This window comes from Rhinatrema bivittatum, chromosome 1 (genome assembly GCF_901001135.1).
Source record: "Rhinatrema bivittatum chromosome 1, aRhiBiv1.1, whole genome shotgun sequence".
NCBI lineage: Eukaryota > Metazoa > Chordata > Amphibia > Gymnophiona > Rhinatrematidae > Rhinatrema > Rhinatrema bivittatum.
The window spans coordinates 662,014,987-662,032,000 of NC_042615.1; the positions used below are offsets into that span (position 1 = coordinate 662,014,987).

The following is a 17,014-nucleotide window of genomic DNA, read 5'->3' on the forward strand; positions in this document are numbered from 1 at the left end:
ACTCAGGAGAAGCTTCAAACTGCTGTGCTGCATGCTAAGCTGGAGGAGAGAGGGAGGCCAAATGTAGCTGTGAGAACCTTTGCAGCCTCTGCTGCACCCAGAGGAAAGCAGAGGAACGCTGGGTTATCACAGCGGTGAGAAACGTTCACCACTACTGCCACTTGCTCTGCCACTAGTCTGTCAGAGAGAGGAGGAGAGCTGTGCCGCACAAAAAAAGCAAGTAGAATGGCTCAAAGGGAGGAAATGGGACAGGGGTTGACATTATAAGGGGATAGAAAGAGACAGGAATGAAGAAATGGAAGATACAGATGAGGACAGGAATCCATGACTGACCTGGATAAGGGGAGTGAGAGTGGATGGCAGCCCTATCAAGGGAGAGAAGGAGAGGACCCCCCAGGAATCATGGACAGAGGTAGAGAGAGGAGGAGGGAGAGAGGGCCTCCATGGTCCAGGAGGGAAGAAAGGAAAGATAGTCAAAGAGGAGAGAGGAAGAGACAATAGCCAGATTCGGATATTTAGAGACAGACAGACATGGAGATCCCTTTCAGAAGCTTTTGTTTTGCTTTCTCTAAAATCTACATTATGTGGGGATTATCATTTTCTGCATGTGTTGATAAGAATCCTAAAAGAAAATAATAAAGCATAAAAGAAAAGCCGGCTGAAAGGGGGCCAGTTTTCAGGGAGGGTAAGTTTCACATTTTTTTTATGTGAGTAAACACATAAAGGCCCTTTTGAAAATAACTATTTCCCACCATGGAAGGTAAAGGTGCTTGTGCCGTGAACCACATGCAATACTTGTACCTGCGGAGAAAAAAGAAGCAGGGCTAGGCTGGGGAGGGGAAAATAAATGCAGAGATTTCATTTTGAAAGCCTCGTGCATACTTTGCACCTGCAGATGAAAAGTAAGCAGGAACAAAAAGGACTGGCTTTTGCCCTGCATCCCCAGTTTTCAAAAGGAAACTCCCCATCTTCAAAAAGAATTCACAAGCATTAGAAACAGTTCAAGGAAGGTCACACAGTGAACCAATGGTACAGGAAAGACAGTCAAAACGAGTACTGTTTTCCTTAGAAAAAGCTGATCTGATTACATAATAACATAGTACATGGCAGTAGATAAAAACCAAAAAGGTCTATCTAGTCTGCCCAGCAAGGAGTTTAGGGTTGTAACTGACAGTCTGTGCAGATTGCCCCTGTGCAGAAATATTATATCAAAATTACCACAGGTTACCTCAGTTCTTCATTTCCTTCCTCTAGCACAGTGGTCCCCAACCTGGGCTCCACCAGACCCAAACAGTGGGTCTGTGGGCTTCACTGCTATGAGAAAAGAGCAGCTGCCGGTGCCAGTAAAAGAAAAGGCCTGTGGTAGCACCAGTGAAAGAAAAGGCCTGACAGGACCAGATCCCATAGCGGCTGGAAAAGATGTCAGAAGAAAGGGGAAGGCTCTGAGTGAGAGTGTATATATATATGTGTGTGTGTGTGTGTGTGTGTGTGTGTGTGAGAGAGAGAGAGAGAGCACAAGCACATGGGAGTGAGTGTCAGTGTGAGGGAGCCTATGAGCTTCTGTGTGTGTGTAAGATAACCCGTGGGGGAGAATGTGTGCATTAGAGAGGGAGCCTATGTGTGTGAATGAGAAAGAGAGAGCCGTGGGGTTGAAATCAATGCATGTGTGAGGGAGCTTATAGGAATGTATGTATGTGTATGACAACATGTGTGTGTGTGTGTGTGTGTGTATATGAGAGGGAGTCTGTGGGGTTGAGAACAGTTATTTAGCCATTTTATATACTTTCATGCCAAGTGAAGATCACAACGGTTTACATCATGACATAAATATTATAAGTAGCCAATTTCATATGTTGTGTGTGAGGGAGCCTGTAACAATGACAGCCTGTATAGTGAGAGAGTGTGTGACAGAATAAGCATGTGAGAGTTACAGAATGTGTATATGACAAAGAGAGGATAAAGTTTGTACTCCCTCACCCCACCCCATCTCGCTGACTGGAAATCAAAAATTCCCAGGTATGGCAAGTGTAAGAAATTTTACCTCTATGAGTTTTAATTTTTGTTATTTGATTGTCTGCTGTTTTGAAATATTTTATTGGTGTTTGGTAAATTTGTAATAATTTTTATGAGTTTTCAATTATTGGATGTTATTGCATTAATCAGCTGTTCTGAAATATTTATTCTTTTTATTAGTATGGTTTTGCTATTATGATTGATATTTTAGAGTTCTTGATTGCATTGTTTGATGTTTTATGAGAAATGGTGATTCTGTTTTTCCACTGTTGCACTGCATACAGAGTCTGTCTTTATGTGGTTTCCAGTTCAGTTTTTGTCTGCACGTTTGTATTTCTACTTTATGATCTCTTTATTCTGTATTTTGCGAGAGAGTCCCATCTGTGTTCTGATTGTGTGAATGAGGTAAGGCACTTTGCTAGCTAGTAGTTTTTGTATAGGGATCTATAGCATCCTAACTTGTTCTGTTTTCCTAATAAGAGGTATATTGGTGTTGTAGGGCCTGATGTAATATTTGCAGAACATTTCCACCAGTCTATCTATATCTCTCCACCAGTCCATCCCCAACACTCTCTATCTCTTCCTCCAGTATCTCTCTTTCTCTCCTTCTATCATTCCATTTTTGCCAATCTCTCTCCCCCATTCCCTCCACCAGTCCATTCTGGTCAGTTTCTCTCTTTTTTCACCTTTCCATCTCCACCAGTCTGATTATCTCTTCCTCCACCAGTCCATCTGTCAGTCTGTCTCTCTTTCTCCCTCTACCAGTCTCTCTCTCTCTCCCCACCCCCCCACTAGTCCATGGCACCTAGTCACTCCAGATCCAAACAGATACAACTGTATGGTTGCTGGTATTATGCTATGGAAGTTACTGAATATAAATACATTCCTGCATATTTACAGTTGTACTTCTATGTATTCAGTTTATATCAGTAAGCATTATTTAATACATTTTATATATTATGAATGAGTCTGATATGCATATAATTCTTTGTTAATACAGTAATAACTTTTATATATATGGCTGTGAGGGAATCTACAGGAAACTCCTTCAGACCACCTTAAGGAACCAACCACAACTATCTGGCTGGATCCTCCTTAAGTCCCAAACCAGCAAAGGATTCTAACCCCAGAGAGGATCCCTTCAGCATAGCATAAGACGACAGGACCCAGAAGGGTTAGAGAGGCCCCGGGGAACAGGCAGAACGCAATCTCTGGGGATAGAAAAATACCTACAGTACCTGAATGTAAACCGGTCTGATATCTCAATTGAGATCGAATGTCGGTATATAAAAATAATTTTTAAAAAAACCCTATGCTAAAACTGCTATATTTGATGGTGCTTTGTGTCAGAGCTGCAAGGTGATCTGCATTTACATTCAGTTTTAGTTTTGCACTGTAAATAAATTTGCACAGAAGGAAAAGGCCAGATTCTGCCTCATTCCTCCTGGCTGTTTCACAAGCCACTATTGCCCACATTATCACATATAGTGGCAGCAGTGGGATCTTTGCCTAGGCAGGAAGTATGGGCAGGAGCCTACAACTGCAGCAGCAGCAGAGAAAAAAAAATACCTGCAGAGGGTTTTTTTCTCTTTTTCCTGGGGCCTCCCAGTTCCACTTACCCAGAGAAAGTACAACAGGCCAAAGGGGTAGCCTGCCTGTATAGTCAGGGTTAGACAGGCCAGCAGGTTTTTTTTTTTTTGTTGTTTTGTTTTTCCCCTCTCCTTTCCCCAGAGAGATACCCAGTTTGGAGACAGCTAGGAATGCAGGCAAGATGGAGTAAATGATCCAGGTCCTGGTTAAGGGTTAGCAGCAACTGCAGAATGCCCTGCAAACCCAAACTGACCAGTAGCAGGCGCTGTGAGAACAACATGCAGCAGAACACAATGCTAACTCAGGTAGCACAGGCCCTGCACTCCGCTGTGACCAAGCCACCTTCCTTGTCACCAGTTGTATTTAAAATGGCCCCAGGAGAAGAACCTGATTATTTCTGAAAGAATTTTGAACAGCCTGCTTGATTGGCAGGTTTTGTGGCCATGCTTTTGGTGCAATTTGGTACCTAGTGCTCTTTATCTGAAAATCTTCGACCCTGGATGTCCACGGTAACTTTCATTGCTCAGACCTGTTGTATTTGTGTTCTGTAAGCTGGGCCCCCAAGGTAGCAGAATGCAGTGAGGTGGCAGTTGTGAGGGCAATGTTGTTGGATCCCTGCCACAGAGTTGTGCATGAGCTGCGCTGCAGCTGAAATCCTGGGCCTTGTCTGGTAGCCAGTGGGGGCATGGCTACTTGTTGCTAATGTGTCCAGGCCAAAGCAGACTGTGAGTTAACTGCATGGAACTGAATTTGCTGTGATGTAACGTAAAACTGTCCCAGGGATTAGTAAGAAACCACAGCTATAGTGTATATGTCTGTTTTATATGTGTTGGATTATTTCGTCAGGAAATAAGGTAACGAGAGGGAAGAGTCTATAACCCAAAAAATGATTTTCTGGAAAAATATATCCATAGGGGTAGATTTTCAAAGAGGTACGCGTGTACGATATGCGCGTACCCCCCGAAAACCTACCCCAAACCCCCCCTGCGCGCGCCGAGCCTATTTTGCATAGGCTCGGCGGCGCACGCAAACCCCGGGACGCGCGTAATTCCCGGGGCTTGCATGGAGGGGCGTGTCGGGGGCGGGCCGCGAGTGACGCGGCGTTTCGGGGGCGGGCCACGAGTGACGTGGCGCTGGCCCGGGGACGTGGTCGAGGCCTGGAGGTGCTTGAGGGGGATTATGTGTCCTTCTGTCTGGTCATTTAATACTGAGCATGTTTCTGAGGTTGCTTTCTTTAGAGTAGTTTAGTGGGATTGGTCCTTTTGGCTCTGTGGCTACTTTTTTCTTTTTTTGACTTTGTAGGTTTTACTCTGGGGATAAAGGGGTGGATCTTTTTGAGCTGTAGTCTCTCTACTTTGTTTAATCTTTGGGGCTCTTGGAAGTGGAATTTTGACTTTATTTTTGTTCTTTAATCTCTGGTAGTATTTTTTATTTTTGTTGCTATTTTTGCACTGATCGGTGATCGCTATGAATAATTGATCTTGGCTTTTTTATATAATTTTCTTTATCTGTTTCTCTGACAATGTAGTTTCCATCATATTTGTTACATATGGTATTTCAAAACTAAAAATAAAATGATCATTGATTATCATATTTAAAGTTGGCAGTTTTCTTTCACAATGCTACAGAACTGGCTAGAGATGCACTGTGTTTTCTGTTTGTTTTCTTTTCATACATCTTATCACACAGAGATAGCTGTTCAGCACTTCAAATAAGTTTGAACTGAATTGTCATCTGTATGTTTTTCACCCTAAGAACCTAAGTAATTATATACATTAGAAAATCCAAGGTATTATATGGGCTACATGTAGTGTCTATTAGTTTACAAGCTGTGTGCAGGTTACATGCTAACATTGCATAATGTAAACATATTCTAACTGGTCTCTATTCAGTATATTTGGCTGCAAACCTCAGCTCCAGAAGGAGAAATTAATTGCTGAAAACTGACCTACAAAATAATATATAAGTCCATTAAGACACTGTTATAAAACCTATAATACTGTATAAAAAGAAAAAAATTAAAAGCCTTACTTTTAATCTACTCTACATAGTAATATAAAGTTGATCCCATCATGTGCCGGACAATATTCAAAAGCATATATGGAAAATAGGTAAATCCATTTGATATTTTATTCTTATTTTATATTTGAAATGCATAAACCTACTCCTCTGCAAATCCCATGAGCCACTGGGAAATAAGCAAAAAATATACGCAAATTGAAAATGGAATATCACCACCTACTCTTTATGGTTAATACACATTCTGCTTTCCTAAAGAAAGCAAATAAGCATGGTTCCATCACTAGACATCATATAAGAAAACTTTGTAATTACTGATCAAAACCTACCTTGACAATTGGTCTTCATCTAAGATAATGGCCTGTGCAAGAGCAGCACTACTGATTGACAGCACGCCATTGGGTTTGTCATTGGGTTCAATAGTGACTTGCACAATAAATGGACTGAGCAAAACAGCATCTCCTTGCAAAGTATTCTCCAGAAGCATAACCTGAAAAGACTCTGCTATTTCTGGAATGTCATCATTAATGATTTGAAATCTAATAGCAGATTCATAAACCTGAGGAGGAATGACAATTGTTGCATTTGGCTGAAGATCGAGAAAGTCAAAGTCAAGCTGTGCATGTGCTGTTGAATTCCCAGTCAGGATGGCATATCTGATGGACACTGCAGAGTCATCAGGGCCAATGACTGCACCACTCTCATCCTTCCCACGAGTCACTGGAATTGTTACAGTATGTTCTCTTTCAGGCACCAGATAAGAACTCTGAATGAATCGCACTGGACTGTCATTTTTCCTAATGTTAATCTGAACTGTGTTTCTTGAAGAATTGATTTCAGCACCTCCCACTGCATTGCTCAACAGAATGCTAAAAAGTTCATCATTTTCAGGTATCTGAAAAAAAAAATATATATATCCAAAATTGTGATCAACGTAAAGTTAAATTAGTGCAAAACAATGTCACTACAGAATTTTTTTCCTTGCATAGGCCCATACACATGTTCTAATTATGAGCAAATGATGGAGGGTACGATGGGTACCTTAACTATCTTAGCACTTATCTGCTGTAGCCGAGGCAAATATTACATGCCTACAAATGTTTGTAACAAACCAAAAATCTATACACCTCCAAAATGTACTTCCGAGACACTGTACAATATCGACAATATTCCAAACTCAAATATAAAGTGTCCGTATATTTTTACTCAGTGATATATTGAATACTTGGAGGAAAAAACCTCTCCTGTATTCCTATACACTACTTATAATCACAAAACTTATAAACAACAATTTTTAAAGGGGGAAGTGGAATGTTTCATACATTTTTCGGGCATTACTGGCTTGTAATGCTTTTAAACTGATTTAATCATAAACTTTCCACCTCCGACCTTATTTGATTTTTTTAAAGTTTATAGAGTGCGCTATAAAATCTTTGGGAGATTGATTGCTGTGGTTGCATGTCTAAATTGTAATGATAATACTGACTTATGTGGGAAACCGTTTTTAAAAGTCCACCCGACAAGGCCTTGTTTCTGACCGTGTATCGGTCTTTCTTCAGGGGATGTCAATGGACTTAATGAATAGTCGGAATTACTTATCTTAAGACGGGTTACTGAAGACTCTCGCTGGTGGTTGAACTGCTCCTATGTTATCCGTGCTGTCGCTGGTGGTTGAACTGCTGGTGGTTGAACTGCTCCTATGTTATCCGTGCTGTCGCTTCCGTGAATCGTTGTCCATCATCTTCAATGGACAACGATTCACGGAAGCGACAGCACGGATAACATAGGAGCAGTTCAACCACCAGCGAGAGTCTTCAGTAACCAGTCTTAAGATAAGTAATTCCGACTATTCATTAAGGGGCGGATTTTCAGACTCCGCAAATAGGCCTACTTTTGTTTGCGTTCCAGGCGCAAACAAAAGTACGCTGGATTTTAGTAGATACGCGCGGAGCCGCGCGTATCTGCTAAAAACCTGGATCGGCGCGCACAAGGCTATCGATTTTGTATAGCCGGCGCGCGCCGAGCCGCACAGCCTACCCCCGTTCCCTCCAAGGCCGCTCCGAAATCGGAGCGGCCTTGGAGGGAATCCTCTAACGCCCTCCCCTCACCTTCCCCTCCCTTCCTCTACCTAACCCACCCGCCCGGCCCTGTCTACACCCCCCCCCCCTTACCTTTCTCCGGGGATTTACGCCTCCCAGAGGGAGAAGTAAATCCCCGCGCGCGAGCGGGCCTCCTGCGCGCCGGGCCGCGACCTGGGGGCGGGTACGGAGGGCGCGGCCACGCCCCCGGAACGCCCCGGGCCGTAGCCACGCCCCCGTACCCGCCCCCAAAACGCTGCCGACACGCCCCCGAAACGCCGCGACGACCGGGCCCGCCCCCGACACGCCCCCCTCGGAGAACCCCGGGACTTACGCGAGTCCCGGGGCTCTGCGCGCGCCGGTAGGCCTATGTAAAATAGGCTCACCGGCGCGCAGGGCCCTGCTCGCCTAAATCCGCCCGGTTTTGGGCGGATTTAGGCGAGCAGGGCTCTGAAAATCCGCCCCTAAGTCCATTGACATCCCCTGAAGAAAGACAGATACACGGTCAGAAACAAGGCCTTGTTGGGTGGACTTTTAAAAACGGTTTCCCACATAAGTCGGTATTATCATTACAATTTAGACATGCAACCAATCTCCCAAAGATTTTATAGCGCACTCTATAAACTTTAAAAAAATCAAATAAGGTCGGAGGTGGAAAGTTTATGATTAAATCATTAAAGGCATTACAAGCCAGTAATGCCCGAAAAATTTATGAAACATTCCACTTCCCCCTTTAAAAATTGTTGTTTATAAGTTTTGTGATTATAAGTAGTGTATAGGAATCAGGAGAGGTTTTTTCCCCCAAGTATTCAATATATCACTGAGTAAAAATATACGGACACTTTATATTTGAGTTTACAAATGTTTGTAGGCACATTCTTGAACCTTGATATGCCTTGCATAGAAAATATGCATGTAATATTTACATTTCTTGTACAGATAAGCCAACATCTCTCATCAATCTTATTGCTTTTAGTATTTTTAATACCAATAAAATATGTGAGAACTTATAAAAACAGTTTTCAAACTAGTTTGATAACCTCACATAAGGTTTGCTTTCAAAAATTAAACTCCGATGGGTTTTCCTCAAATTAGTGAATCTACACTGGAGTTCAAGGCAAATTTACTCAGTTTGAGGTATCCGCAGTGGATAGATTCAAAATGGATTCCTGTTAAATAGCAAATCAGCATCAAATCCACATCAGACCTGGTTGATTTTTCTCAGACTCATTGGAGAAGCTTCACCAAATTTCCCTAGTGAAATCTGGAGAAAATCCCCAAATTCTGGTGAATGCAAAGCACACTAAAATTTGCTTGGTTCAAGTTTGACCTTGAAACTTTCATACATTTGTAACCTCAATCAGGACTCAGTTCAGTTTCCAAAGAATTTAACCAGGCTTGAATGAAATCTCTCACCTTGACCTTAATTACATTTACTAAGGTAAACACAATGTGACCAATTTTCAAAATGGCCTGCATTGGTGACTTAGCTGGCTATGTTTTAGCCAGCTAAGAATAAGTGCATTTTAAACTATAACCTAGACAGCTAAATTGCAGTTGAAATTTTTTTTCAATCTAGCCAGAAAACATAGCCAGCTAAATTTAAGTCAGCTGTCCCCGAGCACAGGGATAGCCTCCCAACTTAGTTAATATTAGCCGGCTTAGGGCTGGATTTTCTATCTTCGCGCACCTCTCTGAATCGCGCGGTAACGGGGCGTGGGGGGGTGAAGCGGGGGGCGGGCCTGCAAAAGCCGGTAGCGATCACACCACCGCAGTGTTATCACTGCCGACTTTCACACCCAATAGCGCCATTGTGAAAGGTGGTGCTATTGGGCGCACTACTGGCGGCAATAAGGGGTCTTACCTTTTCACCGCCAGCAAAGTTTCCGTGGCGTCCACCCCGACACTGCCCCAACTCCTCCTCTTCTGGTGCCGACGCCACCCTGACTCCGCCCCTATCTATCTAGTCCCTTTTCGCGTGCGATAGGGATAAAAAATGACCCCCTAAGTTCACTCCCCCAACCTTACCCTTCCCCCTAGAATGTCTACTAGGCAGAAATTAAGAAGTTATATTTACTACTACTACTCAGGAGAAAAATTGTTAACCAGAGGGATCTAACTACACAACTCCAAACTTTGGGCCTTATTTACTAAGCATTTTCCCATAGACACAGAATGGGAGAAAAACTTTAGTAAATCAGGCCTTTAGGTGGCTTAGATCTTTTGAAAATCTACCCAATAGATTAAAAAAAAATAACCTTTATGAACTAGAGTTTGTCAGTATGAATTTTTCAAAAGTTTAACAGAGCTAAAATCAGAAGTTGTGTTTCAGCCTTAACTACTTATTTGCAGCATTTTCAATGGCCAATCTTTTTTTAGTTTATGTTTATCTCCACCAAGATCCTATGGGGTCCTTGGTAGCACCTCCAGGGATTAATAATCACCAGTAACTGGGTTTTAAAATCCACTCTTACTGAGGTAAATCCAACTAAAAAAAAAGAAAAGAAAAAGGAACTGGGTATCAGAGGGTACATTTTTCACTAGTGCTCCTAATTTAAAAAGTTATGTGTGTCCTTTTAAGCCTGCACAAACCAATCTTATATTAAAACCCAAGTGCTCACCTAATTTATGGGTATTTGAATATTCAATTGTTATACGGATAAAAGGTACATACTTACCTTATGCTACTTTAAATGAAGGCATAAATTATGTACAGGAGTAGCATTGCTGATTATGCGCACACATTTTTGAAATTTAAAATGTATGTACATAGTTTACAAACACTTCTGAAATTCCAACCCAGGGTGTCTCTTTTTAAGGAGGGGAGCCATGATTTTATGTTGTGAAAATACACGTGGACTTTGAGGCAGCAAAAAATCAATTATTTTTTCATTGGTAGATCTGAAGCTATAGAAAATTTACCCTCATATATTCAAGATGATTGTAGTGCATTAACTCTTCCAGATTTTAAGAAAGTTATAAATAAAACCAGGTTGACTCAGTGTTTATTGCACCCTTGCTTGGCTAAGTTGAAGCAGTCTTTACTTGAAGAGATGATAGCCTATATGCTGAAGATAGTGAATGGTTCTTTGAGTGAAAGGAGTGACACCTACTTTCTAAAAGCCAGTTTCAAATGTCTCCAAATGTGTAAATCATAAACCAATTGTGAACATTTAATTTGTTAAACTCACAGAAAACTTGTCGCTTTTAATGATGATACTAAGGACTGGATGATTACCAAGCAATTTTGAATAGGCCATTGCATGGAGACGCTTCTGGTATTCATCTCAGCTGACATTCTTAGATAATATGTGCTCCCCATCCTCCCGACCCCCCTCCCCCCCCAAAACTTGCCTAAAGTCCCTGGTGGTCCAGCGGGGGTCCCGGGAGCATTCTCCCGCTCTCGGGGCCGTCGGCTGCCAGTAAACAACATGGCACCGGTGGCCCTTTGCCCTTACCATGTGACAGGGGCTATTGGTGCCATTGGCCGGTCCCTGTCACATGGCAGGAATTCATCTGGAAGCGAGTGGGGAAATTTTCCCATTTAGGAGGTCAGCCTCCCATAGACTCATCTATCCACCCCTTAAGCTTGCTTTAGACAAGCCAGTTTTTGAGAATTCTTCTGTGGGAGCAAGTTTTCCCCCTTGTTACAGTGGATTGGGGCAACCCTGTGTTCAAAGCTGGATTTGGAGTAAGGAAGATCTGCAGGTGCTATCTCTCCTTTAGAGGATACACCTGACAATGGTGTGATACAGAGGAAGCATATTTTGAAATAGCTCTCTTTTTACACTATCTCCTCTGTTTGAAGGCAAGGAATTTTTATTCACTCTTCCTGCTTCTTTTTTGAGTTTTCCCCTTTAAAGACTATTTTTGTTCCACTGGGAACTGATGGCTCTTGGTATCCAGGACTCAGTAATCAAACCATTTAGAGAGAAGCATATTTCATTCTGAAATAAAAAAAGAAGTGTGCAGGAATTCATCTGGAAGAGGGGATCCCATCAAGTGACATTAAAGGAAGGAAACTCAAGGATAGAAAGTAAAGGTAACAAGAACTTTATTGCTGCTTTATGGAGTATTAACATAAGGGAGAGTAAGATGCCCACCTTATGCTGCCTAAGGAATTAAAGAATTAAATAGAAGCTTGGAAGAGTATTAAATCTGGGACTAAGTTCTAATAAACTATTGGGACTATATTCTAACCACCTTCAGTGGGAAGAGTGGCGAGTTTAAATGGGCATGAAGAAGGATTGAATTAAATTCAATCCAAGGAATCATAATAGCGAAGGAATTGAATAAAAGAAGGAATTCAGTGAAAATAAAGTGCTTCCAGTGGAACTAGAGACTTTGCTAAAGAAGTGGAGTCACAAGTTTATCAAATCTTTCTGCTGTTTTATTATTTATTGGCTTGAACTGAGAAATGAAATTGCAGTGTAAATATCATTCCGTCATCTAATCAACTATCAGTAAAGATGCTGGAAACCATCATTTTTCTCATGTGTATTTATTGGTTGCAGAGACAACGTTAATTATCAGTGCTGTGTACAAGGGACAGGGAAGGGGCTTATTGCAAAAAGGAGACAGGTATAAGAACTATTGTTCGCCCCTACATTGGAATCCTGGAACACAGAAAGTGAAGCTCTCTGATGGGGTGAAGGAGAGACTAAGAGACACTGAAGGAATATTGTGCATAAAAGAAAAAAGATGGACCTATGCGTCCCTGGGTGCAAGTAAAAGGATCCATCCCACCCAAAGGTTACAGATTATTCTAGTATATTTCTTATGTTTGCCTTATATTTCTCAGTGAAAACTTGAAGACAGTGATTTACTCAAAGATTAATGTTCTTTCATACATCAAGTTTTTAATTGTCAACAAGCATCCTATTTAACAGCAAAATCCATGAAGAATCTGAACAGCTATTGGACCTGTAACTTGTGCCAAATGGCATTCATCCATGGCCAGAAACATTTCAAGTTCACATATGATCTTTAAAACTTGTAGTTCAACATAGTGGTATTGATCCACTTTGAAAGTTGGAATTTCCAGCAAAGTTTGAAAATGTCAAGTTTTTATTCTATCACTTTTCAAAGAAGAAAAAAACAGAAGCACAGTTTGAAGAGTACCATTCTGAATCTATTCCTGATAACACTGATTTAGCTGTTCATGATTACTGGAAAAGAAAACTGAACCAGTTCATGCCATTGCTTCAATCTGTATTGCAAGTCTTGGCTTTATCTGTTTCAAGTGCAAATGCTGAGCAAACATTTTCAGGGTGGAAAATCAGGAATGGGAGAAAGAAGCGTGCATCCATGTGCATAGAATCAGTGAAAATGTATGCAGTGCTTTACTACAACCAGTTTAACATTTTTAAAACGTTTTACATGTGTCAAGTGCAAACACTTTTAACCTTCTCTTCCTTATACTGTATAAAACAATGTTTACATGTATAAAGTGCAAATAGGTTTAAACTTGAATCTGTGAAATTGCATCCATGTTAGTTTCATGAATGCTTGCAATGCCATTTGTACTATTTAAAAAAAGCATATATCATGTTATATGCATAAAATATGATTTGCACACAAACAATGCTATCTGTACAGAAAATATGGTTTCTGTGCACTAAGCATTTTTATGCACATTTTCAGGTTTACATGTGCTTTTCTAAACTTCTCATGCATTAATATAGTATTAGCTTATTGCATCGGGAGCTAAGTCTTTTTGTAGCACATGAGTAAAGAAAACGTGCACTGAAATTCAGCGTACATATTTTAATCATGTCTTATTACATCAGGCCCAAACTTAGGCTCCTAAACCCTTTGAAAATTAAAAAATATGAAATTAAAAAAAAAAAAAAAAAAACAGCTCCTACCTGGTCATCAAGTACTGTCAGATTATAAATCAATGAAGCTGTGCCAGGAGGAAAGGTGAGGTTTGCTTTAACTGGGCTCAGATCTTCTTCAGGGAGGTTTGGACCACCTTCTATCTACACAAAGAGAGTTTTACAACAGTCAATCATGATTTGTCTTAATCTTCAGAATTTTTCTTATTGTTAGGTAGTGGAAGCAAACAGTTGCATAACCGGTTGAATAGTCTCATTGGAAAGCAGATGAAAAAAGGGATTCCCTCTTTATAAAAATAAAACCATGGAATGTGTTGTAACACTGAAATAAAACAGACCCTTTTCCCCTTACTGGCTGTGTATTTGTCTGGCACTTGTCTCAGGATCAGAGAAGAAGATATTTTACAAGTCTAAGAATAGTTATAAGGAAGTGCATACATATTTTTATGTTGTTTATTTAGTTCATGCCTTTTCATTTTAGCTCAAGGCAAGTTACATTCAGGTACAGTTGGTATTTTCCTTTGTTCCCAGAGAGCTCACACCCTAAGCTCCTACCTGAGGCAATAAAGAGTAAAGTAACTTGCCCAAGGTCACAAGGAGTGGCAATGGGATTTGAACCCTGGCTTCTGTGGTTCTCAGCCTCTTAGCTCTAACCACTAGGCTACTCCTACCAGAGCAGCTTATGGTCATCTTTAATTACATTTTATATTCCAATACATTTTGCTCATGCTAAATATTGCACTAAATTTAATCTGGCACTTTGGCGGACATCCAGAGTCTAAAGAGAATCTGAAGTGGAAGGAAGAAGTATAATTGGAAAGGCAATATATATTGTTGACTTATAACACACAGAGAAGTCAAAATTCAAATAGGTTTATCTGGCTAATGTTTGGGGTTACCCAGACAAAACCTGAGATTTGAAATTTTTCCCAGGCAATTTGTAACCTCCACAAAGATAGGATGCTGGGGTCATTCCCAGTATATGGTTTCACTTTGTCCCAGCAACGCTGCTATTCAGTCGAGTAAGTCCAGATGAAAAAATATCTGTCCTAAAGCTATCTGTGTATATTCAGCAGAACACTTAGCCAGGTATGTTCTGCTCAATATTCAAATAAAGTTACTTGTGTAACTTCATTTTACTCCCCAATTTACTAAAATATAGAACTCACATCGTACAAAATTAAAAAGTACTGCTGAGTGCTGAAAGCGTAAATCATTATTTGGCAAGGGGCACTTGTGATGTATTTTGTGGAACAGCATAAGAACATAAGAACATAAGAAATTGCCATGCTGGGTCAGACCAAGGGTCCATCAAGCCCAGCATCCTGTTTCCAACAGAGGCCAAAACCAGGCCACAAGAACCTGGCAATTACCCAAAAGAACCTGGCAATTACTCTCAGTAATTGCCAGGCAATTTTTCTCAGTGTCATTTTAAAGTTTTGAGAATTTGTTTTGTCTGTGATGTATTTTTTTATGCCTAATTTATTATGAATGTTTTATTGTGCTCCACCAAGATTTTTGAATTGAATGGATCATTAATCATAATCAATAAATAAATATAAATAATTATGTGATATAGGAAATGTAGATTATGTTTATCGAAAGGGGGGGAAGGGTCATAAAATTGTCTCTTGCTAGTAGGCCTTAGAATCTCAACAGACCTTGAGTACAAGAGTAGGAGCTGTGAAGATGGTTGGCATGTCCTAGTGGGAGGTATCTTGAATTTAACAAAACTCCTGAGCCCTTGTGGTTCAGAGTTCTTCAGGCCTCTCTAAGAGAAAGAATCTCTGGGGTTGTCTCTCCATGGAAGAGGACTGCCTGTCCTGCCTCCTGTCCTTGGAAGATGACTGGGACCCAAGGCCAGGATGGCCCAGGCCTTCAAGAATGAGAAGATCTAGTTTTGGGGTCCAGGGAGATTGCTAAGAATTCTTGAGAACTAGAGGGGGGTCTCAAGGAAGAGAGGGGTATTTTCCTATTCTTCATCTGTCCTGGAAAATTGCATTGTGTAAAGACTGGAGTTTCCATAGCTAGAGTGATAAGGAGAACTGCCAGGCAGAGGGGAAAAGCAAGTCTGCTTACTGAAAATTGTATTTTCAGTAGACAGCAGGATGAACTGGCATGACACAGAGTCTTCTAAACTCACAGAGCTTTTGCTCTACTGAGCATTGTGGAAATTCCCACATAGGTGTTTCCTTGTGAGCCCCCTCAGTTGCTATTAGAACTAAGTCTAGATAAGTAGTCAACTCTCCATTGTGTTGTCTATGGACAAACACTATTTACATTAAGCAAACTTGCTTTCTCTGTTGACAAACAGGGCTGAATTAGCCATGATACATGGCAAGTTCCAAGATGAGGGTTGTTTACTATACAAAAACCTGGGCCTCACCATGGACTACTAGGTGAATAGTCTACACAAACTGCTTGCCCAAATTTACTGTCACTTTCTGATAAAATGTTCAGACAGTAACGGGACATGAAAATGTGCACTGATGACCAAGTCATAGCTTTGCAGAATTTTTCAATAGTACTACTCTCGGATGAGCCATTGATGCGATCATGGTTCTCACTTAATGAGCCATGATAAAGGGCCTCATTTTCCAATATTGCATTGAGGGGTGGAGGGAGGGAGAGAGAGAGAGAGAGAGAGAGAGAGAGAGAGATAGAGAGTTGAGTTACAAGGGAAAGGGTTTGCTTCGGCTACACCTCCCAAGCTTCTCTGCTTCCTCGGATTTACCAGGGGTACCCGCTCCTCGGGGGGCCTCGCTCTTTTCTTTACTTTCATATTACAGATAGGAACCGGTACTCGCTCCTCGAGGGCCCATGTTCCTGGACACTCTGAAGATTCTCTACTGCTTGGAAGCTATCGCTGCTACAAACAATTGTGAGTTACCATCGCTCTCTCAGAGCTTTCCCTGGAACCAGGTACTCGCTCCTCGAGGGCCTAAACCTTTCCAGCACCTGAGCTTCCTTGAGACCTTATGTGAGTTTTGTCATCTAGTTCTGTTCATGAATGCTGCCTACTTTGCCTACTCACTTTCTACAGTTTCTCAAAAGTTCAGCCATCCTGGATCACTGTTCCAGTACCTGAGGGACTACAGCCCTGCTGGGCATATCAGCTCACTACTGCCACATCTGGTGGTTTCAAAGACCTGTTTAATAAAAGAACTGTGTGTCTGTCTCCATACTCAAGCCTAGCTGGTGGTCCCTCTCGGGATATCCTCCTGGGGGCGTGGTCATCTGCCACCGGTCCAGGGATCCACCCACTACTATATCAGATTGCAACTCCTCAAGGAGATTCATTACAGATTGCTACTCCCAGCTCTAACTCAGAGCTTTCCTAATAGACTGCTAACTCCTATCTGATTGCTCCTCCCATCAGATAGCAGAATACATCAGACTGCTAACTCCGCAGTCTAACTAACAGCAGATTTACATCAGATTGATAACTCCTAGCATCAGATCCTGAACAGTTAATTG

The 17,014-nt window shown here is 41.4% G+C and overlaps 1 protein-coding gene across 1 annotated transcript in view; it reads right to left on the bottom strand.

Annotated features, from left to right (window-relative positions):
- Window positions 1-17,014, bottom strand: part of ADGRV1 (adhesion G protein-coupled receptor V1) — a 1,128,533-nt gene that overhangs the window by 1,034,889 nt on the left and 76,630 nt on the right. Inside the window, exons 6-7 of the mRNA XM_029573357.1 lie at window positions 13,568-13,681; window positions 5,952-6,517 (exon numbers count right to left, since the gene is read on the bottom strand). Coding sequence (XP_029429217.1) covers window positions 5,952-6,517; window positions 13,568-13,681 — 680 coding nt within the window. The remainder of the gene's footprint in view (window positions 1-5,951; window positions 6,518-13,567; window positions 13,682-17,014) is intronic.